This window comes from Thermobia domestica, chromosome 13 (assembly GCF_964235325.1).
Source record: "Thermobia domestica chromosome 13, izTheDome1.hap1.1, whole genome shotgun sequence".
Taxonomy (NCBI): domain Eukaryota; kingdom Metazoa; phylum Arthropoda; class Insecta; order Zygentoma; family Lepismatidae; genus Thermobia; species Thermobia domestica.
Window position 1 is genome coordinate 5,854,622 of NC_137466.1, and position 24,643 is coordinate 5,879,264.

Below are 24,643 nucleotides of genomic sequence, written 5' to 3' on the forward strand. Positions count from 1 at the left end.
GTAGAATCTTCATTCTCATTACATTAACGTGAAGAAAGAACGAAAGAATTTTCTAGCTGAGATACCTGTCTGGCTGACTGCAGTATAAAATTTAGTTTCAATCGATTCACCCATTTCCTTAGCTAATATCAGATAAACAAGGTGTCAATTTTGTGTACTGAGATATAATATGCCGATTGTTCATCTTCTCCCCTCTTGAATGTTGTATAACCCAAAACGCTGGTGCACGCGACAGTTTCTTGAAAGTTTAAAGCTAGTGTGCCAACTGTACTCTCTCTAAAAAGAGGGACCCGACAGATTATAATTTTTGACGTACAAATTTAATCTTCTTCACGTGCTTATGATACCCATTTCAATGAAAGTAACATGACAAAATGCCACTTAAATATAAACACTTAACATATTAAAGAACTTATTTCAAACAGTTCAGCTTCCTGTCTTTTATATTGAAATGCGTAACACATTTCTTGCATTTTTCGGTATTCAGAATGTAACATTTACCTTCACACAACCTTTTTACTTTTAACGTAAAAGACAGTAATGACTAAATTGTTTGACAATGCTAATAACACTCGAGGGACATCGCTTGCAAAGAAAACCTGTAATAGCAGCAAACCCAGTGTAGAAATTTGATTTCTCTGAATGGCACTACACCAGATTATAAGAAATTTAAATTTTGTTTTGAGCACAAACGTACAATCACTAGTAATAATATAAAAGTTATGAAGGTGCTAATGCTTCCCCACGTTACCTTAGCATGGAATTCTAGAATCATAAAATCATGCATTTCAAATAAATAGATAAAAAATATAAGTAATTCAAAACTCGCCGTGTAACGTGGGTTCCTGCCACCACGGCATGGCGCGTCCTCAGGTTGCGGATCGAGGAGAAGGCCTCTAGATATAGAGGTTAGCTGCGAATATACTGAATAAGCAGTCGCGGACAGACGACTAGGAGTGGTCCTCCAGCTTGGGGGTTTGGGTAAGGCTAACACCCTCATCCTGTAAAAAAAGGTACTTGTTCAGAAACATTCACAAAAGCCTCGGACAAGGACTGATAACTTGGCACGACATCAGCAAAAGAAAATGGACATGAGATTTGGAACATGGAATATTAGAAGTCTTTATAGGGCAGGCGCGTTAAAATCTGTAACGAGTGAGTTAGAGAAATACAGGATGGACTTAGTAGGAGTTCAGGAAGTTAGGTGGGAAGGAAATGGATCTGAGAATTCCGGAAATTTTACGTTCTTTTACGGGGAAGGAAATAAAAATCACCAGTTAGGAACAGGGTTTTTCGTCCACAAACGAATATTACCAGCAATTAAACGGGTTGAATTTGTTACTGACAGACTTTCTTTTATTACTCTTAAGGGACGGTGGTGTGATATTATTGTTTTAAATGTACATGCTCCAACTGAAGATAAGGGTGACGATATAAAAGATAGTTTTTACGAAGAAGTGGAACGGATATTTGACCAACTCCCGCGATACCATATGAAGATTCTATTAGGGGATTTCAATGCGAAGGTAGGACGAGAGGATATTTTCAAACCGATTATAGGGAACGAAAGTTTGCATAAGGAAAGTAATGGTGTTAGACTCGTGAACTTTGCAACATCCAAAAACCTAATCGTGAAGAGTAAAAAATTCCCACATCGCGACGTTCATAAATACACTTGGACATCACCAGCCGGAAAAACACATAATCAAATTGATCACGTTTTAGTAGATAGAAGAAGACAATCTAGCATAATTGACGTCCGGTCGTTTAGAGGGGCTGATTGTGACACTGATCACTACCTGGTAGTAGCGATAATACGGGAGAGATTATCGTTGAATAAAGGTAATATTCAATGTCCGAAAACGGAGAGATTTAATTTAAAGAAATTAGAAGAGAGCCAGGTAAGAGAGGAATACCAGATTGAAGTTTCGAATAGATTCGCGGTTTTAGAAGACTCGGAGTGCACTTGTGTTGAGAATACTTGGATTGAAATTAGAGATAGCATTAAAAGTTCAGCAGTAGAAAAATTGGGACACGCGGAAATACGTAGGAACAAACCATGGTTCGACCAAGAATGCATTAAAATAGCAGAGAAGAGAAAACAGGCAAAATTACGGTGGCTACAAAATCCGAATGAAACAACTACACAAAATTTCGCAGATATCAGGCGGGAAACTTCCAAAACTTTTAGAACAAAGAAACGGGATTTTTTGAAAGCTAAAATTAAGGAACTTGAAGATAATAGTAAAAATAAAAATATTCGGGACATGTATAAGGGGATCAGCGAATTTAAGAAAAGCTATCAACCTCGTGCTTATATATTAAAGAAATCTGACGGAACAGTTCTCACCGATACGGATAGCCTCTTAAATAGATGGAAAGATTTCTTTGACGATTTGCTGAACACGCAGCCAAAAACTAATGTGCGTGCAGAAAAGGAGATACACACCGCAGAACCGTATATTCCAGAACCCAATCGAATAGAAGTGGAAGCCGCTATAAAGAAATTGAAGAAACACAAATCTCCGGGTGTAGATGAAATTCCGGCTGAGTTAATTTTAGCTGGAGGCGAAAAATTGTGGAACAGGATACACAAACTCATTCTCCTTATCTGGAACAAGGAAGAATTGCCACAAGAGTGGAAAGAATCAATCATTGTTCCAATTCATAAGAAAGGCGACAAAACTGACTGTAATAATTACCGAGGCATTTCTCTTCTGTCAACATCCTATAAAATCCTTTCAAATATTCTGTTAGCAAGATTGACCCCATACGCACGTGAAATTATTCGAGATTATCAGTGCGGATTTAGACGAAATCGATCAACTATCGACCAAATATTTACCATTCGCCAAATACTCGAAAAGAAGTGGGAATACAATACCCCGGTACATCAACTATTTATTGATTTTAGAAAGGCCTACGACTCGGTTAGGAGAGAAACATTATACAACGTTTTTACAGAACTTGGAATACCGAGAAAGCTAATTAAATTAATTAAGATATGTTTAAGTGAATCCCAAAGTAAAGTCCGGGTAGGAAAATTTTTGTCCACGAGCTTCCACGTCGAAAATGGCCTGAAACAAGGAGATGCGTTGTCGCCATTATTATTTAACTTTGTTCTGGAATACGCCATAAGGAAAATCAAAGATAGCAACCAGGGCCTAGAGTTGAACGGCATTCACCAGGTTATGGCATATGCTGATGATGTAAATTTAATAGGGGATGATAGGAGAACAGTAGAAATAAATGCAGAGATCTTATTAAACGCTTGCAGGGACATGGGTCTAGAAGTAAATGCAGAGAAAACTAAATACATGGAAGTGCGTCGGGACCGTAATACGGCAAATTGTGGAGGCGTTAAAATATTAAATAATGCTTTTGATAAAGTGGATACTTTCAAATATTTAGGATCAATATTAACAGACGAAAATCATATTCACGAAGAAATTAAATGTCGACTAAAAGCAGGGAATTCATGTTACTATTCGGTTGAAAATCTCTTGTCGTCGCGAATTCTGTCGAGGAATTTGAAGCTTAAAATATATAAAACGATAATTATGCCTGTTGTTCTGTATGGTTGTGAAACATGGACACTTACTCTGAGGGAAGAACATAGACTGAAAGTATTTGAGAAGAGGATCCTGAGAAGAATATTCGGACCCAAGAGGAACGAGAATGGGGAATGGCGGAAGCTTCATAACGAGGAACTACATAGTTTATACGGTTTACCCAACATTGTTAGGGTCATGAAGTCTAGGAGGCTTAGGTGGGCAGGTCATGTAGCTAGAATGGAAGAAAGTAGAAACGCTTTCAGTCTTGACTGGTAGACCCATAGGAAAACGACCATTAGGAAGACCTAGGCGCAGATGGGAGGACAATACTAAGATGGATCTCGCAGAGATAGGAATACAAAGTAGAAACTGGACGCAATTAGCTAAGGATAGAAGTCAGTGGAGAACCTTTGTGAACGCGGCACTGAACCTCCGGGTTCCATAAGCCATAGAGTTAGTTAGTTAGTTAGTTAATTCAAAACTCGTCGCTTCTGAAAAGTATAAATTTAATAAGGGAGCCTAAATATTGTCAACCCCCCTTATCGTGCCTTTAATAGCATATACGTAGCTCAAAATGACAGGAAGGTCGTCCTCCTAGCATTTTCTATAATGTCAGGGAAATTCTATTACTAATTTCAAAAGTAAACACAAGACCAGTAAGGTTTAGATTCATTGTATTTCAATTATAACACGTGATGTGATAGTGTACTGTGTTATGTGTAGGATGTTCATACATTTCCAGATCACAACTTAATGAGTCTGATTATATTCTCTATTTGATGATGTAAAACAAATAGCAAACACATACCTTCTGAGTAGCTGTTGATGTAGTCTCTAATGAAGCTTAAGGTGGAGCAGAGTAAACTCCAGAAAATGTTCCTAAAATGTTCAACTGAAGAACGGCTATAGTTCTTGTATTATGAACTAGTTAACCATAGCTCTCGGATGAACTTCAAGTAAATCTCGTCGAAATATTAAATAACAAAAGATTGAATTGGGAGTCCCTTCGTCGACTCACTGACTGAGACCTCTCGCTGTTGAATCGCCGTTTAATCGCTGAACGCCGTCTAATCTCAGAATGATCTCAATTTCCAAGAGTATTTATGTCAATTCAGTTACTCTCCAGACTGCCACCTTGCTTCACATTTCTCCACGTGTTTGCTATCTCATTGCCGAAATTAACATTTCTGCAATGATCATCAAATAGACAAAATATCCAGACGTCTATCTCCATAATCTGACAATTTTGTTACATCCTAAAATTTTATGTTGATGTTAACAATTGACAAACATAAACATTACAACTTATTCTTTCAGCATTTCTGACACAGCATTATTTCTGTGTTTTTCTTCGTAATCACAACATTGCACATTAATACATGTGTACTTACATCTGACACAACCAAAACATAGACAACATAATTTTGTAATTCATTTCTTTAACCCAATTCTGCAATTACTTAACTTTGAGTTTTTGTCTTTTAGTTCTTGCACATTCATTTTATCTTTATTTGATCTAATTCTTAAAAATTTTGAAAATAAAATTTATCAAACTCCAATCCCTCAACACGGCCCCCTTTGAAACTCAAAGGTGCTTCGCGTCAGATCCAATCGACACCTGAGATTGGAAAATATTATACAAAAATTACAAACATACAAATATATACTATAACCGTATTCCTTTGCCGTAAATGAGAAATATTAACAAAATCAAAATATAAAATAATAGATTAAATATTTACAATTTCGCGCATTAATTTTCGTCATTCAAAATATACATTATTCAAATAAACATTCCCCAGCCAGCTGTTGGCTGTTTTTACATATTACAAGCTCTCAGATGCTTGCACAGTCTTTTACACATTGCTCTCACATAGGTATATATATGTATCAACAGAGTCCCACATGGAAATTTCCTTCTATTCCTTCCGTGTATTGTTTCCAACTAATGTGTTTTTATAGTCATCATAGTTTTTACTTCATTTATTCACATTATAAAAATATACTTAATCAATTATTGGTTTTAAATTCCACACGCTTAAAATAATATTTCACTATTTATATAACACATTCCTTCACCAACATTTAATTATTATATTTGTTTTTACCGTCACTAATTTTTTATATCACCACAACCACTTATAAAATCATGATAATTCATTATCATGTCCTTGGTAACACTGACGTTATCTTTTAAACTTGCTGAGTTTGAATTTTACACCTTGGCCTTGAACGAAATCAAGAGTATTTTCCGTCCGCATTGTCTGTCTTTAGTCGTTGCGACATCATTCCACTTACGCGATTATTTGCAATTTTCTATTAATTTCACGGTCAAATTACTGATAACTCACAGGGTACTACATACAATTTATTGTGTTTTGCGTCCATGTCCATCCATTCTGTTTTTACGTCGTTCTCCGTTTGTGAACAACAAAAAATATTGTATTCGGACGTACTCGTAGAATCTGCTGCATTCTCTAAACTTTTAGTGGTATCTTCTTGGTGTTCGTTATGCTGCTTTCTATTATTTACATCAGTATTTTACGAAATAATCATTCCCTGCAAGTTGTGATCTGATTTACTGTGACTAATATTTTCAAGAATAGTGTGTGACTTTATATCGTCGTGTGTTAATATGTGTGTGTGTTTTCGACTACTCTTGTTCACTCTTCCATAGATTGGGACAGAGAGATAATGTTTACTAGGTGGATATATCATAGGTCTTTCATATCCACTTTCAGAATTACTCTCGCTTTTTGTACTAAGCATTTTACATTTTTTATTATCTAATTTCCTTATTTTTACTATAATATAGGCTGTACCTGTACTTATTAGAACTACTAATATACCAAGTACGACAATCGCAATGTAAAAGCATAACTCGTTGCTGTCCATTATCCCGATAATCTGTAATAAACAGACAAAAACTTTATTGACTTGACGATATAGTCAACTAATTATAGATACTTAAAATATTATTCCCTTATTTCTGTCTATCATTCATCAAAATGGAAAATTACAATTCGTTTATTATACGATAGGCATTTTTTCTTTTGTTATAAATTTTCATTGTATTTCCTTACGCATATTTTAATGTTTTTGATACAATGTTTATCTCGTCGTTCTCCTATTATATGTAGCTTCTCATCTTACTAAACTAGTATCTTAAAGTACATCTTTAATTTCCGTCTTTTTTTTCAACTTGTACTCAACACTATATTGTTGTTGCTATATTAGTACAAAATCATTTATTTTAAATTCTTATTTAGGCATCTAGTACACTAACTTAACTACTATTAATTATTTTGTATAATTCCAGATAATACCAATTATTTAACTTTAATTCTCTCATCTAACGCATGCTTTTCGTGTTCTCAATCTTGCATTTAACTCTCTCTCTCACGCAGCGAGGAGATGTGCTCCTCCAGCTTTCAGCCATCTTGATGGCTCGCGTCCACCTGACATGGCTTCGTGCCTTCTTGTTCTCGTCCGTATGACTTCGGCATTTCGGAGGAATTCCTCCCAATATCAAGGTCATTATAGCCTAACGTGCACCCAAGCTTCTTAAAGCATCCTAGCATCCTCTGTTATTATATTGCTATTAAACTTAAACAATTTAATATATTAATCTAAAATATACGTATTAATGTAATCTATGCTCCTATTTTCCTACTTACATTTATTATTCTTTATTTTCTCTTTCTATACATATATAATATTACCATACTAAAATACAATATCACTAGCTAGTTTTAAAAAATCACTTAACCTATTTTCTCGTGTATACACAATATTCATTAATATTTATACAAATATTTCATTGCTGAATTAATTCCATTCAGTCTTTATTATTACTATTTTACAGTATCTAGTTTCTTTTGCTTACTTCTATGTATTAAAAATCATAGATCTTGTAAATGTGATTACTCACTTTCCTCTTTTTGATGTTCTATTTTCTAGTTTTCCTATTTTCTATTTATTATTATCGGGTTACTACTTTATCTATTAGTCATACTTGTCTATTATCTATTGTTACTAAACTATGTTCTTTCAACTATTCTTAACTTCTAACCATCGATCGTCATTCCGCGTCCGTTCTTTTCCTTACCGGCTACGCTTCATGCCTCGTGTCTCTAGATTCGATACCCCCTTATTCACTTCAGTCTAGCTGATAGGTAAGTACCAGAATTTTTTTATTTAACGTTTTAATTTTCCATTGTTTTTCAGCATTAATTTAATCAATGTATTTCCTCAGGTGCTTCTTATCTCATTATTATTATTATTATTATTATTATTATTATTATTATTATTATTATTATTATTATTATTATTATTGTTATATCCTAGTATTATTATTATTATTATTATTATTATGTCCTATGCATCTTCTTTTTGCAATTTATAGTTTCTAATCGCTCTGTAAAGTCTACAATACAACACAATTAAAGCCACTATTGTTAATATTAATACGACCATTATTCCAAAAATTATATGTTATGTACTCAGTCGTAACAACAAGGTGTGGAACAGTAGTATCAACTTTTAGTTTTAACAAATTTTCTGTTAGGTTATGAAGTTCATTAGTTAGTATTCTACTCACTTCACTCACAAGAGCTTCAGTTTTTACATCTAGAGTGTTTAAAAATATATCGTGCATATTTACGAATCTTTTAACATCTTCGTTCTTTAAAATGTGATAACTAATTACTCAATATATCGCTCATTATATTATTTATTTTTTTCCTATACTCAATCAAATTTCCAATGAACTCTGAAATAATTTAAAATTATCTAATTACTATTGTTATTCTTATTTATTTAATTAATTTAATTTAATTATTTATTTATGTATTTATTTATTTAATTACTTATTTATTTATTTATTTATCTAGCTACACCTGAGGAATACTCAATGTCAAATTCTCTAAAATATAAATATCTCTAATGGTTTATATTCTCTAATTAAAAAAAATTGCTAATTTCTGTGACCAATACATGCTTATAGGTTCAGAATACTAAAATATCTGAATTTCCTCAGATATTGATGACCCTTTGGTTGAGTACCAGCCGCCTTACTGACTGATCACCCATAAACACGCGTTGTGCACAGTTTTTTTCCACTAATTTTCTCTCTTAAAAAGAAAGTCCAAAATTCAATTCTCCATATCCTACTTCCATTCTTACTCATCGCTATCCGAATCGTAATCTTCTTCTTGTTTTTCCTTCTTCGAACTAATAAACGGTTTAAGACGTCTGATGTCTACTGTGTCGACTTTCTTTTCGCCTTTTACTGTCTCATACTTAACTCTATATAAGTTATTATTAATTTTCTCTAATATAGTGCCTCTGATGGTATATCTCCCACCAAACCATCCTGGAATACCAGCTCGTGGCATTTCTTTGATTAAGATTTGCTGACCGATCTCGAAACTCGGTTGGTCATACGTCTTCTCGATCTGTTTTTTCTGTGCCTTAAACTTCCTTTGTAGGTTCCTATAAGCAAACTTCCTTGCTTCTCTGCTGGTTTGCATTCTCGTCTCATTGTCCACATTTTTACATGGTACTTCCAGAACTTGTTCTAAAAATGTCCTGGGTTCCTTTCCAGTTAACAAATAATACGGTGAATACCCATTTCCGTCATGTATCTGAGTATTCATCGTAAAAATTATACTGGGTAATACCTCATCCCAATTCGTGAACTCATTATTAATATAATGTTTCATTATTTGCTGTATGGTTTCTATCGCTCGTTCCGCAATTCCCACGGTATAATGGGCATCGGTATTTGCAAAATGAAGATTCATTCCGAATCTCTCAGCCATTTCTTCCATAATTTTGCCTCGGTGACTGCTCAATCTGTCCATATTAAGAAATTCGGGAACCCCGTGCTTCGTAATTATTTCTTCAAATATTATCTGTCCAATGATTTCTGCCGTTCTTGCTATCACATACCGTGTCGCATTGTCTACAAACACTAAAACATATTTATATCCATTATTATTATCTTTAAATGGACCAATTTCATCGAGAGTTACAAACTGAAACGGTGCATAATTAGGGTAGGTCTGCGCATGAAATTGCGTCCTCCCAGATTTTCTTTTCTGGACTTGACAGCTAATACACTCCTTAACTTTGTCATAAAAGAACTTTTTCATATTGGGAATATAAATAGTACGCAAAGCTCGCTTGTAACATTTGCCATACGAAAAATGACCTCTGCCATACACGGAGCAATGGATATTCTTAAAAACTGGTTCCCGAAGTAAAAACGGTATACATAACAATAATTTCATTCCACGTGCCATTTTCTGTGTTTGATAAAGTTTCCCATCCTTTATCGTATACCATCTAGACTGCTTTTCCGCTTTTACATCGATCCCGTCCGGATCTTAAACTGCTTTCATTATTGGGCCGAAAAATACATCCTTTCGCTGTAAATACCCCACGTTTATGTTATCGTCAAATGTAAAGTTCACCTGCAGATTATCTTTAATCGGTAATGCATCTATTTCTATATCATCTTCTGTTGGCTTAATTGTCGTATTATGCGACAATACATCACTCAGGTTTTTCTCCCCCGGGCAATGAATTGGCGTGTAATTATATTGGGCCAATTCAAAACTTAATCTTAGTAATTTAGGAGATAATTTTGGTGTCGCTTGCAAATATTTCAAACATCGACAATCGGTCCAAAGTTCAAATTCTTTATTAAACAGGTAGTAATTGAATGCTCTAAAAGAGTCCACCACCGCCAGGATTTCGAACTCTACGATATGTTTTTGTTTTACTTGTTGCCTCAACACTCTGCTATAATACGCAACTGGGGTCCACTCACCACTTTTTGTATTTGCATTAACACAGTTCCAATTGAACGCATTGAAGCGTCTGTGTACACACGTGTCTCCAGTTCTTCACGCAAAGGTGCTAAAAGTGGTGCCTCCAACACGCTTGTTTTAAAAACTTTCCTGGTGTTCATTTTTTCATAGAAATTTATGGCCTTTCTTCAAAATTGGAGAAAACACTGCAGTAATTTCTGCTTGATTCTTGCAAAACTTCCTGACATAATTCGTCAACCCAAGAAATGACTTTAATTCATTGGGTGACTTCGGTTGTTTGAAAACTTTAATCGCTTAAATGATCTTAGGGCTAATTTCATATCCAGCATCACTTACTACGTGTCCTAATGCTAAAACTTTTTCTTCTACTAATTTACATTTTTCTACTGACAGTTTCAGTCCGTAATGTCTTAGTCTCTGGAAAATTGACTTCAACACCTCGACCATTTTCTCCTGTTCGTTCGTGTAAACCAGGATATCATCCATATAGTACAGGAATGTCATAAAGTCTGTTCGGATTTAATCTGCTTATAACTTTCATAAAAATGCTCACAATCAAGTCAAATAAAGTGCAAACGGTAGCGGAAGGATTAAATTTGTACTTGGCAACACTATTAGATAAGCGGCAACTCTGAACACGTTGACAGAGGGAGAGGGAGGGCAAGGGTCAGTTTCAACAGCCCACAGAAGTCGATTCCTAGACGGTCCATGAAACTCGGAATCCCACAGACAACCGTGTTTAAGATAGCCAAGAAGACGATTAAGGCCGAAGGTTACAAAATCAAGATAGTCCAGGATCTGCATGATGAAGATTTGGACATCCGGTTCAACTTCTGTGGCATTTCAAATCAAACACAGCGGAACGCTGTGTGGACGTAAATGGCCCCAGTTAGAGGTGTGGCGGTGAATGAAGTGAGCTGGTGCAGATTACAGGTAAAAATTTAATCCTTCCGCTACCGTTTACACTTTATTTAATTTCAATATGAGCATTTTTATGTAAATTATAAGCGAATTAAATCCGTTCAGACTTTATGAAAACCCTTATGATACTGACTCTGGACTAACGTTCGCTAACGTCATTGTCATTATTTTCGTATAAACTGCGGGCTATTCTCAATACCCCATAGGGAGTACTTTGTATCAATATGCCACAACCCCTGGAATATTAAACGCAGTACAGTCCCGTGACTCTTTTGTAATTGGCAACGTATGATATGCCGCCTTAATGTCTAAAATTAAATAAAATTTATGGCCCCCCATACACGTTAATATCTCATGTATGGGCGGTAATCCAATGCTGTGATATCTAACATGCCGGTTCAACAAACGACAGTCCAAAACTGCCCTTATTGCTCCCTATGGCTTTTTAACAAATAACATGGGAGAATTGTATGAACTATTCGACTCCTCTATGATGTTCTGTTTTAGCAATATGTTAATCTGTTCCTTTACTTTATCACGTAACGCTATTGGATGGGATATTGTTGGCGTCTGAATGGAACTCTAGTCTGCAGCTCAATATGTTGTTCTACATTTTTAACTCTCCCTAAATCATCTTCTCTCTACGCAAAAACATCAGCAAAATCATAGCATAAATTTTCAATACTTTCCCTAACTTCAGATTTAGTTTGACTACCACACTTTATTCGAGATTTATCAAAATTTTGTCGTGCTTCTAATATTTTGTCAATTTCTTCCGGTGATAACCCTTCTTTTCGCAATTTCTGCTCAGGTTTGCACTCCTCAGCATATCCTAGCCTTAAATTGCGTATCAACATAACTGGTCTATTGGCTGGGTTAACAACCTCTAATTTGTTATTTTCTTTAGATAACAAAACTCGTGGTATAAAAATATTAAACTGGTTCTCTAAATCTCGACCGGGCTCTAATAAATATTCATTTCCATTCCACGAATTTACTAAATTTACTTCAACAACGGTTCCGCTCCTTTGGCTTAATTTTACCTTATGAGCTAACATCCATTTTGGTTTCATGCAAAATTTCAACCCAATTGCTGCATTATCCGAAACGGAAACTGTGTCAGCAGTTGTTTCCTTTCGCACTTGAGGTTTACCAAATCTTTGAACCAATAATTTATTATTTTCATAGTCAATTTTGCAATTCTGCGCTGTCAAAAAATTATTCCCGATCAATATTTGATACGGGAAATTCTTAATTACCCGAAATAGTAAGTGAAAAGTCTGATTTGACACACTAAATTTTACTATTGCTGTCTTACTAATAACCAACACGTTTTGAGTGACACCCTTAATTTTAGTTTCTTGTGGTATTACTCTTGCTGTAGGTGGAATCAATTTCTCGTCTATAATCGAAATTTGCGAACCACTATCTATTAACGCTTTCACTTCTCTATTTTCAATATCTACTGGTAAAGAAATCATGTTATTTTCTTGACTGATTGAGGCTATTCTCTAATTTTCCCGTTTTTATACCCTGTAAATGTGCCTCTCCCATTTACAGAAGTATTTAGTTTAAATTTTAATTGCCGAATGGTTGGTAAAATGTCCCATTTATTTGAGTTGGAACAACTTGTACGTATCGTGGTTGTTGTTCACTCTTTCCTGAATTATGACAACACATCTGTCGAGAAAAATTACTGTTATGCCAACTGTTATTCAGTCTGCCTCGATTGTTTCTCCAAATATTACTTCTATTTCCGCGGTAATTATTCCGATAACTACCATTTCCTCTATAACTATTCCATCTATTTCCATTTCCATTTTGAATTCTATTTTGATTATTCCAATATTTATTGTTATTCCCGCGATATTGGTTTCTACCATGATTTCGAAAACCTCTGCTATTTTCATATCGTTGACTCCTATCTTCATTATTTCTACTTGTTTGTTTTTCATCGTCCTTAACTTTTGTGGATAAAGTCAACTGTAATTCCTCGATTTTCTTTTCTAGTTGTGCTAACTGTGTTAAACTTGGTGGTTCCTGTTTTACGTTTGTATCTAACTTGCCTCGCATTTCTCTTCTAAGAATCAATTTACTTTCATCTGAATCACTATCCTCACTATCCGCCTGTTCCTTGATTTTCTTTACTAAGTCTTCTATAGTAATTTTACCTGTCTCTCTTTTCAACCTCTTATCTATTTTACATTTCTTCTTTTCTATTCTCTGTAAGACCTCTACAAGCTTATCTATTGTAGAATAAGCATTTGTGCCGACTTTCTCCATATAATATGGTTGGAGACCACCAACAATAATACCTATCTTTTTCGCATCTGACATTTTAGAATCCAATCGTTCGCACATTACGAGCATGTCATACACGTAATTAATTATCGGTTCGTCCTCTTGGTGCAACCGTTCTCTTAATTTCTCTTCTATGTCCAAAGTGACATTTGTCTTAGTAAATTCGGTAATTATTTGTCCCTGTAACTCTTTATAGGTAATCTCTGCTAAATTTTTTCGCTGAAGGAACAACTTAAGCCATTGTCGGCCCGTTCCACGAAATACATTAGGCAATAGCTCTTTTCTCTTCTCTTCACTCACAGTTGCCATATGACATGCATCATCGAATTCGTCGAAAAATCCGATGATGTCACTGTCTGATCGTAAATCAAACTTCGGTAATTTATTTATATCCGCGCACACCGTCACATTCGAAGCCATTTCTGTCTTATTTTCAAACTCTGATTCTTTTTCTCTACTATTAATATTATTAACTTCTACAGATTCTACTCTTTTATTAAAACAAGTTTTCTGTCTGTTAACTAACTCTGTATCTAGTTGTAAAATAGACGGAAAGTCTTCAGTAATTGACTGTGGCACCGGACTCGAGGGAAAATTGCTAACTGGACCTTCTTGAAATACTACTTTCGGAGTTTCTATGCTTTGTATTATAGATTTTTCGTTTTCCTTCTCTCCTCAAATAAATTATCTATTTCTAATGAAATTCGTTTATTAGCTTTATGTGCGCGAGTCTTAATAATTCCTGTATTAATTTATTATATCTATTTTTCATACAAACTATAACTATTAATGTTTCATTTCTCTATGTAACTAACACCACATAATAGTAATTAACCTCAACCGCGTCTAATAAAATAAAATAAAATAAAATGTCACTAATATATTTCTAAATCAATCACAACTTATCTTACACTTCTAAATCTCCCGGGAATCAAACTAAAGGTCACTTTCACAATACCAGGGTGCGTAATTTAACAATATACAACTGTAAACCTCCTGGGAATCGAACCAAGAAACGCCTCCACCATGTCAAAGGTGGGTAATTCAATAATATAAATAACTGCTTATCCCGGGAATCGAACAAGGGTCGCCTCCACTATGTCAACCCCCCCTTGTCTTGCCTAATGAAATTCGTTTATTAGCTCTATGTGCGCGAGTCTTAATAATTCCTGTATTAATTTATTATATCTATTTTTCATACATAACTATAACTATTAATGTTTCATTTCTCTATGTAACTAACACCACATAATAGTAATTAACCTCAACCGCGTCTAATAAAATAAAATAAAATAAAATGTCACTAATATATTTCTAAATCAATCACAACTTATCTTACACTTCTAAATCTCCCGGGAATCAAACTAAAGGTCACTTTCACAATACCAGGGTGCGTAATTTAACAATATACAACTGTAAACCTCCTGGGAATCGAACCAAGAAACGCCTCCACCATGTCAAAGGTGGGTAATTCAATAATATAAATAACTGCTTGTCCCGGGAATCGAACCAAGGGTCGCCTCCACCATGTCAACCCCCCCTTGTCTTGCCTTTAATAGCATGTACGTAGCTCAAAATGACAGGAAGGTCGTCCTCCTAACATTTTCTATAATGTCAGGGAAATTCTATTACTAATTTCAAAAGTAAACGCAAGACGAGTGAGGTTTAGATACATTGTATTTTCAATTATAAAACGTGATGTGATAGTGTACTGTGTTATGTGTAGGATGTTCATACATTTCCAGATCACAACTTAATGAGTCTGATTATATTCTCTATTTGATGATGTAAAACAAATAGCAAACACATACCTTCTGGGTAGCTGTTGATGTAGTCTCTAATGAAGCTTAAGGTGCAGCAGAGTAAACTCCAGAAAATGTTCCTAAAATGTTCAAATGTAGAACGGCTATAGTGCTTGTATTATGAACTAGTTAACCATAGCTCTCGGATGAACTTCAAGTAAATCTCGTCGAAATATTAAATAAGAAAAGATTGAATTGGGAGTCCCTTCGTCGACTCACTGACTGAGACCTCTCGCTGTTGAATTGCCGTTTAATCGCTGAACGCCGTCTAATCTCAGAATGATCATGATCTCAATTTCCAAGAGTATTTATGTCAATCCAGTTACTCTCCAGACTGCCACCTTGCTTCACATTTCTCCACGTGTTTGCTATCTCATTGCCGAAATTAACATTTCTGCAATGATCATCAAATAGACAAAATATCCAGACGTCTATCTCCGTAATCTGACAATTTTGTTACATCTTAAAATTTTATGTTGATGTTAACAATTGACGAACATAAACGTTACAACTTATTCTTTCAGCACTTCTCAGAAAGTATTATTTCTGTGTTTTTCTTCGTAATCACAACATTGCACATTAATACATGTGTACTTACATCTGACACAACCAAAACATAGACAACATAATTTTGTAATTTATTTCTTTAACCTAATTCTGCAATTACTTAACTTTGAGTTTTTGTCTTTTAGTTCTTGCACATTCATTTTATCTTTATTTGATCTAATTCTTAAAAATTTTGAAAATAAAATTTATCTAACTCCAATCCCTCAACAATATGTATCAGATGTAACCTCGTATTTTTATATCAGTAGACACGAAGATTGTAGCACCTATTAAAATTTACTATCTCAAAGTATTAGATAATATTAAAAACACGGCTAGATATTGGTATACTGATTGAAATGACGTAATTTGTGCAAAATTTTAAGTTATCCCCCTCCTTTCTTTCTTTGTAATTCTAGCAACAGTTTTTTTGCTGCAATGGCAACAAGTTCTTGCTATTTTTAAATTTTCTCACAGAAGAATTAATGATATTATATATAATTTTAGTAACAACGGATCTCTGTTTTCAGATGTAACAATGAAATGTTTATTCCACATAGCACAAAATGTGTGTTGGTTTCTACTTTCGTTAAGTTTGAGACCGTATATATATAAATGATTTCACAGTTTGATGTAGTAAAGCAAACTTCTTTCCCCTTGTTTTAGGAATAGAGAGATAGAAACTCTTCCATAGATCTCAGTTCCATATTTCTACAAGATTTAATGTAATACAACAAAGATAAACGTATTTTATAATGTTATATAACGAATGATTTCATTTCTTTTTGCTACTTATTAATTACCTCCATTCACATTTCCTTTTTTATTGAATTTCTTATAGGCGCGATAACGTATTTGCTTTTGACAGAGAAGGGAATACGTTTATGACATTAAAGGAAACAATGTTGTATTCAAATGAGAAATCTCATAGTTCGAAGCAGTTTGGCAGAGGATTTAATCGGCCACGTTTGTCAACACATATCCTAACGCACACAAGTGAAAAACGTCATACGTACCGAAAGAGTAATGAACGCTATAGTCGAAGTTCAATATTGGCAAGCGGTAACTTATTAAATACAGGTGAGCACTCGTACATCTGCGGAGAAACTAGAAAGGTATTTAGTGCACGTTCAAGTGCAGATACACGAATATTAGTCCACAAAGGGAAAAAAATTCACACATGTCAAGAGTGTGGTAAGGTATTTAATCAACGCTCAAGTTTGGCTAGACATATGTTAATCCATAGAGGAGCCAAACCTCACACATGCCAAGAGTGTGGAAAGGGATTTAGACTACGTTCACACGTTATAAGACACATGGTAATTCACACAGGAGAAAAACGTCACACATGCCAAGAGTGTGGAAAGAGATTTAGTGTAGGTTCAAGTTTGGCTAAACACATGTTAATCCACACAGGAGAAAAACCGCACACATGTGAGCAGTGTGGAAAGCGATTTTCTCAACGTTCAACCTTGGCTAGACATATGTTAATCCACACAGAGGCAAAACCTCACGCATGCCAAGAATGCGGAAAAGGATTTACTGCTCCTTCAAGTTTGGCTAGACATATGTTAATCCACACAGGAGAAAAACCTCATACATGCCAGTTATGTGGAAAAGGATTTACTGTTCATTCATTTTTGGCAACACATGTGTTAATCCACACAGGAGAAAAACCTCACATATGCCAAAAATGTGGAAAACGATTTAGGCAACGTGCAAATTTAACAACACACATGTTGATTCACACAGGACAAAAACGTCACAAATGCGAGGAGTGTGGTAAGCGATTTAGTGCACCGTCACTCTTGGCTCAACACACTTTAATCCATACAGAAGAGAAACCTCACAAGTGCCAAGAGTGTGGAAGAGGATTTACCCGATGTTCAAGTTTGGCTACACACATGTTAATACACACAGGAGAAAAATCTTATACATGCCAAGTGTGTGGTAGAGCATTTAATCAACGTTCAAATTTGGCTAGACACGTTACACTCCACACATGACAAGTATCTCATACATGCCAAACGTGCGGAAACAATTTAACGTTCATAATTTGCTACACACATGTCAATCACCATAGGAGAAAAAACATGCACTTACTAAGAGCTAGGAAAGATATTTAGTGGACATTCAAGTTATTATACGCATATCTTAATCCACACAAAGCGATAAACTTCACTCATGCTGAGAGTGTGGTTGAACATTTAATCAACTTTCTAGTTCGGGTAGATACATGATAATCCGTACAAGAAAAAAACTACACACGGGCTAAGAATGTGGAAAGGGACCTAGTCAACATTCTCTCCCTGCAACATAGATGTTGACATACAGAAGTGAGAATTCACGCATCATCAAAGAGTGTAGGAAAGGATTTAGTCAAAGTTCACACCTGTCAGCTTAAATGTTAAAACAATTAATGTAAAGTATATGTTGAATATATTATTTTACGTTCTAGCTCGGCAACACATATGTTCTGATACATAGGTGTAAAACTTATTAAGTGGAATGTGTTTGGAAGGGAGTTAGTCGGTGTTCAAGTTTGGCTTCACACACGTTAATAGCCAAAGATGAAAAACGTCACACATGCCAAGAAAGAAGAAAAGTTATTTAGTTTACATTCAAGTTTGGCTACACACATGTTAGTCTACACAGTAATCTTACATGTGCAAAAGATGTAAAAAATATATAGTCTACGTTGAATGGCATTTACCAAAATATTATGCTTGCAAATAATGCTGATCCACACAGAAGAAAAATCTCACAAATGCGGAAAGGGTAGAAAACTATTTACTCAGTTTCCAATTTGCAAACCCTATATTAAAGCAGTGGAATGAATGAAGAAATGCAAACAGCGTAGAGAATTACTGAGTTTCCATTGAAGTTAGGCAAGGCGTGCTACTAAAAAAAGTGCAATACTTTTGACATACAAAGAATGTAGAAAGGTATTTAATACGCGTTAATGCTTGGCAAGACTAATTTTCGTATACACAAGTAGAAAACATCACATGCAAACGGTAGGAAAAAGTAATTCGTCTATGTTGAAGTTTGGAAGGACATTTTAAAACACAGATCAAAATGTTACTCACGTGCCAACACAGAGGTGAAAACAAAATTTATATCAAGCTCACATTTTGCAACAGACATTTTAAATCACACGGCGGGAAATATATTACTATATAGGAATAAAGAAACTAAAGCTTTTTAAATGTGTAAGAAGTATTTAAATAAAGTTCATATTTGACAATAGCTATATAAATACAGATGGGAAGGAACTCTTCTTGACAAGATTGTGAAGAGTAATTTAGTCGAAGTTCAATTTAGGGGAGACGTGCTTGCACATACAGTATAAAATGGGTTTGCAGCAATGTGTAAGACGTTTACGAAAAGTCGTTAATTATAGTGAAAATACATTGCAAGGTATGTGAAGCGATTTACAGAAAATTATGTTCGTACATGAAATTACATAGTCAGGTCACACACCTGGCAACACATACAAGTGCAAAACATCTTAGTTGCCGAATTGTGCGATAAAATTCGTTCAATATCGCGTTTTTTAAGGCAAATATTAACATAAAGGTGACACGCTTTTACGTACCAAGAGTGTAGCAATATATTTTGTAGAAGTTCACAAATTTAATAAATGTTAACATAACGCAGCAATAATAAAGTTAATCGCAATAGCGATAATAATAATAGTAACGAGAGAAAAAACAACAAATGTTCCACAAACATAAAAGTGCCCATGAATACAGAATGTATTGGACATGTTGAAAGTTAGAAGAGAATTTTTCATGGAATCAAAGACACCATATAAACCGAAATAGATGACGTCAAGTTATTCATTGTTATATACACTATGCGTAGCGTGAATAAGCATGTTAATGATCTTTGTGAGGCAAGAGCTTTTAGAGATGAAACCATGTTTGTTTGGGTAGATATAAGGGAGAGGTGAATTTCATGAGTCTGGTTATGATAATCCTCGCCCAGACGATTGGTATGTATGAGAGTAGCTAGATATAGCCTCAGAGTGACACATAATTTTTCAATCTAGCTTATATTGTCCGCGCCAGACGCTCTGAGGTCGCCTGAGAGAAAATAGGGGTAACTCACCCTCTTTAGGAGTAATTGGTAAATGAAATAACGTGGATGAGCAAACGGATTGCACAGGGAGGTATAACGATTATGCATCTGAAAATTTGTTAGCAAAGTATTAATTAAACCTTTTCTGTTCTTTCCTCATTTGCTGCACCTGATACACCATTGTACGCCACAAGAAATATGCTAGAAGATTTAGATAAATATCTGATAAGTGATCAAAGGGTTTTAGGGTTGTTGATGCTGGTGATTGAATTTTTTGTAATATAGTCTTGCTACTTGCATTTCAATAGCTTTTTTGTGAAACCCTATATTACTAAAATTTATATATATATATATATATATATATATTTGGAAATCTACGCCACAGTTCCCAAGCCTTTTTCTTATTTCAGAATGTGTGGCGAGTCTCTTCGCTGATACATGTGGGAAATTTCATTGTTTTTGCTTTCTGGAACAGTAGAAAGTCTTTTATTGTTGGATGAAAAACATCGGAACATCTATTGTTCCTTTTAGTAAAAATGTCCCCGATAACATTTATAGTAACTTACAAATTTCAGTGGTGGACAAACACCGTGCTCGTGGGTTTTCTCGGGGTTCTCCCGTTTCCTCCAATTTTCTTCATTAAACCATTTCACTCCTCATTGTCACCGTCTCCTTTAGCCTAACCGGCATAACCGTGAGACGTTCAACTTGAAGATTTCATTTCTTTTTTTTTTTTTTTTTTTTTTTTACAAATTTCACTTGAAGGGGCCTTCCTCCAGTCAATTAGGAGCGTTATTTTTGTCGAGTTGCTGGTTACTGAGAATGGGAGTATGACATTGAACGCGGAATGTCACTTCTAGAGAGTCGTGGTCTGAGGGAAGAATATTTTTATATGAGATGACACATTCCGTCGGAAAAGTACAGATTACAAAATCTAAACTGTACTTTTACGCGGGTTATGCATATTGTAGTATCCCAAATCCAGCCCTAGAATAGAATAGTCGACAAACGGGATGTCATTTTTGTTTGATGCGATCTCATGTTTACTGTCGATCCACTCTAAGCCCATGTTATAGTCACAAAATGAAGAACTTTGTCACCTTATGACGGAATTCGTGGCATGTTTTAGTAAACTTCAAGGACTCTTACTACGTGGTCTGCAGAAACATCCTACGAAGTTTGTGTTATTCGTCAGATTTACCTGTGCTCAAATAATTTCACACTCACGTACGAGATCAGTCTGTGCTCTGCTGCTCCGTTTATTTTAATGCATACTAACACTCCACCCCCTCTACTCCTGCGGTTGTTTCTCTATATAGAGAATTGGATGAGAAAGGGTTCCACTGTTTCCTACCGATTCTTTCATCCACGAATCACTCTCCAATAAGCAGCCATATTCCAGCAACTAACTAACATTAATAGTACGTAAGTTTGTTTGTAATATTTTGTGTATTTTGGCACTATATTTTAAAATGGTTCTCTGTTCACTGCATTTTTGGTCAGCATTCGTCTGTACATCACGACATTAAGCAGAATATGGAGCGCCAGATTTGTCTCACTTCTGCGTGAAATCACTGTTATCCAAGTCACACTTACTGTATTCTTGCCATCTGTGTTGAGAATTGTAAATTATTTTAAGACTGTCCTGTATTAACAAAAAATAACGGTATTTTACTGCATTTCCAGCTTCATATATAATTTGTGATGGGTTGTCAAACACAGACTCTAGCCAGAACCTTACTACTGGGTACACAACGGAAATAAAAAACACAAATAAATTTTTCACAGATGATCCTAAATATATATATATATATATATATATATATATATATATATATATATATATATATATATATATATATATATATATATACATTTTCTTACGACCAAACTTAACATACGGATTTTCGATGTGGATAGCCGGATCATCCACAAAAGCTTTTGATCCTCGAACGATAAGTTTCCCACATAGCTTTCCGTGTCCGATTACCTAGTCCCACCCAGAGGCTATACCAACGGAAAATTTTCTCCACATTATAGTACAATAATGAAAAACTAGCTCTCAACTATATCAACAAACGCTTCCAAATCCAGCATCCTTTACTTTATGCCGTATCCAATGTGTCGCTTTACACCTCACACCACATCGTTACGAGCATACCCATTGTCTACTGTTTACGCTCTATCAGTACATTCTACCCCTTAATTTTATCTGATTATGTTATACACTAGCATTTGCCACTCTTTCATCCATCACATCCTGCATAGTAATCAGCATTTACTTGGTTTTTTCTTCCCCTATTTTCATCATGACGTATTGATAATCCTAAGCAGAAACAAGTTCATTTGTGTGATTAACAAAACCCATGTGTTATCCTGTGTTCCACAGCTCGCCTCATTCTCCATCCTTGCTATCATTTTATCAATTTTCCATTTTCTCTAATTGTGTTTATTTATTAAATCATTCTGTCTATACTAAGTGGTTATATATGTTTACTTCCTTCATAATGCTAAGCATCAGAATCATTTACGACAACTTCTTTTGTTTTTCTTTTTGATTTTTTGTTAGTTGTTATACCATGTAATTGTAAAATTTCAATAGAGCGCAGACTGTCACTTATACTTTACACGGAAATTCCTTTACATCTTTCACCTTACAGAGGATGTAACCTTCTCATAGGTTGCTAGCCACTTTGGCTGGCCGGTAAAAAATAGTGCATGCACATACTTTCCTAACTGGCGTACAACAGCTTTTGTAGTGAGGCTTCGTTGCCAAGTCTAGGCTGTGTTTATTGCAATCGTGTGGACGCACAGTAATCCGAACACATTAACAAGCGCCAGGTTGCTAGAGATTTAGAGGTTTCACAAGTACACAAGTAGTACAGTTTTTTATCATCGTTATGATCATTTTCGTTCTTATCTTCATCTTCGCATCTTGTAGTTTTGATACTGCTTCAGTATGTTCATTGAAGATGGACAGTCTTTTGCACATCGTTTGAATAATCGAGAAGCAGAGAAATCGACGAGACAGAGCATACATTGACAAAATTCACAGCATTCTCGTTCTACAATTAGTGGCCATATCCAAGAACTATCAGAGAATTCACCACCATTTAAGAAGCACACAGACGCACATAGCATCTCTTCTTTCCAATCTGACTCCGACCGGCTTATCCTCCTCTGCAGGCTATCTACAGTATCCGATTGCAAATCTACAATCCACAGTACTTGAATTTGAAGCTTTTACTACTTGAACTTATCCACTATCAGCCAAGCAAAGATATTTCGCACATGGTAGAACAGTAAAAGGATCATTATTAAATCGCTGTTTGCTAGCTTTGCAAAAACAATTCATGACAAACAGAGTTTTGAAATCTTCTGGAAAAATGCAACTTCTTTTAACAACATCCAACCCAAGCAACCTCAGAAACCTATTATGTCCATAGTAGTGCGTGGGGTCCCTCCGTCTATAACATATGACGAAATATACGCTGAATTACCTGAAGAAGGCTATGTATGTGAATTCGGAACAATCAGGGAACTACCTACATAGTTCGAATTCTGACAAAATCACAGTTTATAACCAACGACCCTTTGAATAAACGAATCTTCATTTTCAAGAAGAAAGACCGATTTGAGTCTACCCGCTCCCTACGACCACTTCCTGTGCGAGATGAACGGTGTAAAACTCACATCCTACTGACAGCTGCATCAATCAAATCAAATATAGCTACGGCACTTGTTCTCATCCTATAGAAAGCTGTTTGTATCTGCATCAATCTCCAATCTACATCCCCCGCATCCGGCGTACAGCTACAAGTTTAAATCTTGGGTTGCTCCAGAAGAATTCAAGCCGAGATTGTAGTAACAGTGTTATCTCATTATGTTCAAAATCGCAGAGACGAAACTTCACGATACTGATTAATCTGTTTATATTCATAAACTTTTAGGATTAGTCACTCGCACTCTTCTAAACGTTCAACCCTTTGTACGATCATTAATATTACAACACGTTCAGCACACAGTTCACAACATTTTTCACCTCGATTTTCATGCCACCTACAATGGTGCGTACGTGTACTTTCATGGATCTCCACTCGCAACAGCTGTTTAACTTCATATTGATCGTGTATTTGATTATGGCTTTATATTTCTATTTCTTAACAATCTTTTGCTCTTACCTCATAAACTCATTTTTGAACAACTATTACACGAGGAACATTTTCATACATTAATTATCAGTGAAATCCATCTCACTCCCAAAATCAGTTGCAAATTTTCCGGCTATCAACTCGTTCGACATCATCACAAGCTTCCTGCTCTACCCGCCAATAGTATTTTCTCCTCGTACGTGGTATCGTCTTGACTCATCATTTCTCCCTAATATTCCACAGCATCTAATCTTAACTCTTTATTACAAATCTTTGTGTCACAATGGCAACCTACTATGTTCGACCAGATCGTTCTGTTTCCCTTCTACTCTTCGAATATATTTCTAATAATTTCCGACATTACTTGATCTCTAACGATATTAACATCCATAGCCGCTCAGACCGAGGCAAACAGCATTTAACATTTTATTACTGCCTCCACTACAGGC

The 24,643-nt window shown here is 35.3% G+C and overlaps 2 protein-coding genes across 3 annotated transcripts in view; one reads left to right on the forward strand and one right to left on the reverse strand.

The window, feature by feature from the left end:
- LOC145667995 (zinc finger MYM-type protein 1-like) overlaps positions 1–24,643 on the reverse strand; it is a 126,764-nt gene that overhangs the window by 78,530 nt on the left and 23,591 nt on the right. The window lies entirely within an intron of this gene.
- Positions 1–24,643, forward strand: part of LOC145667997 (uncharacterized) — a 52,158-nt gene that overhangs the window by 6,253 nt on the left and 21,262 nt on the right. Inside the window, exon 2 of one of the 2 annotated variants that reach the window (XM_081735439.1) lies at positions 16,802–20,342. The exons of the other annotated variant lie outside the window; for it this stretch is intronic. Coding sequence (XP_081591565.1) covers positions 16,802–17,966 — 1,165 coding nt within the window. The 3' untranslated portion in view covers positions 17,967–20,342. Of the gene's footprint in view, positions 1–16,801; positions 20,343–24,643 lie in introns of those variants that run through there. 2 annotated transcript variants of the gene reach the window in all.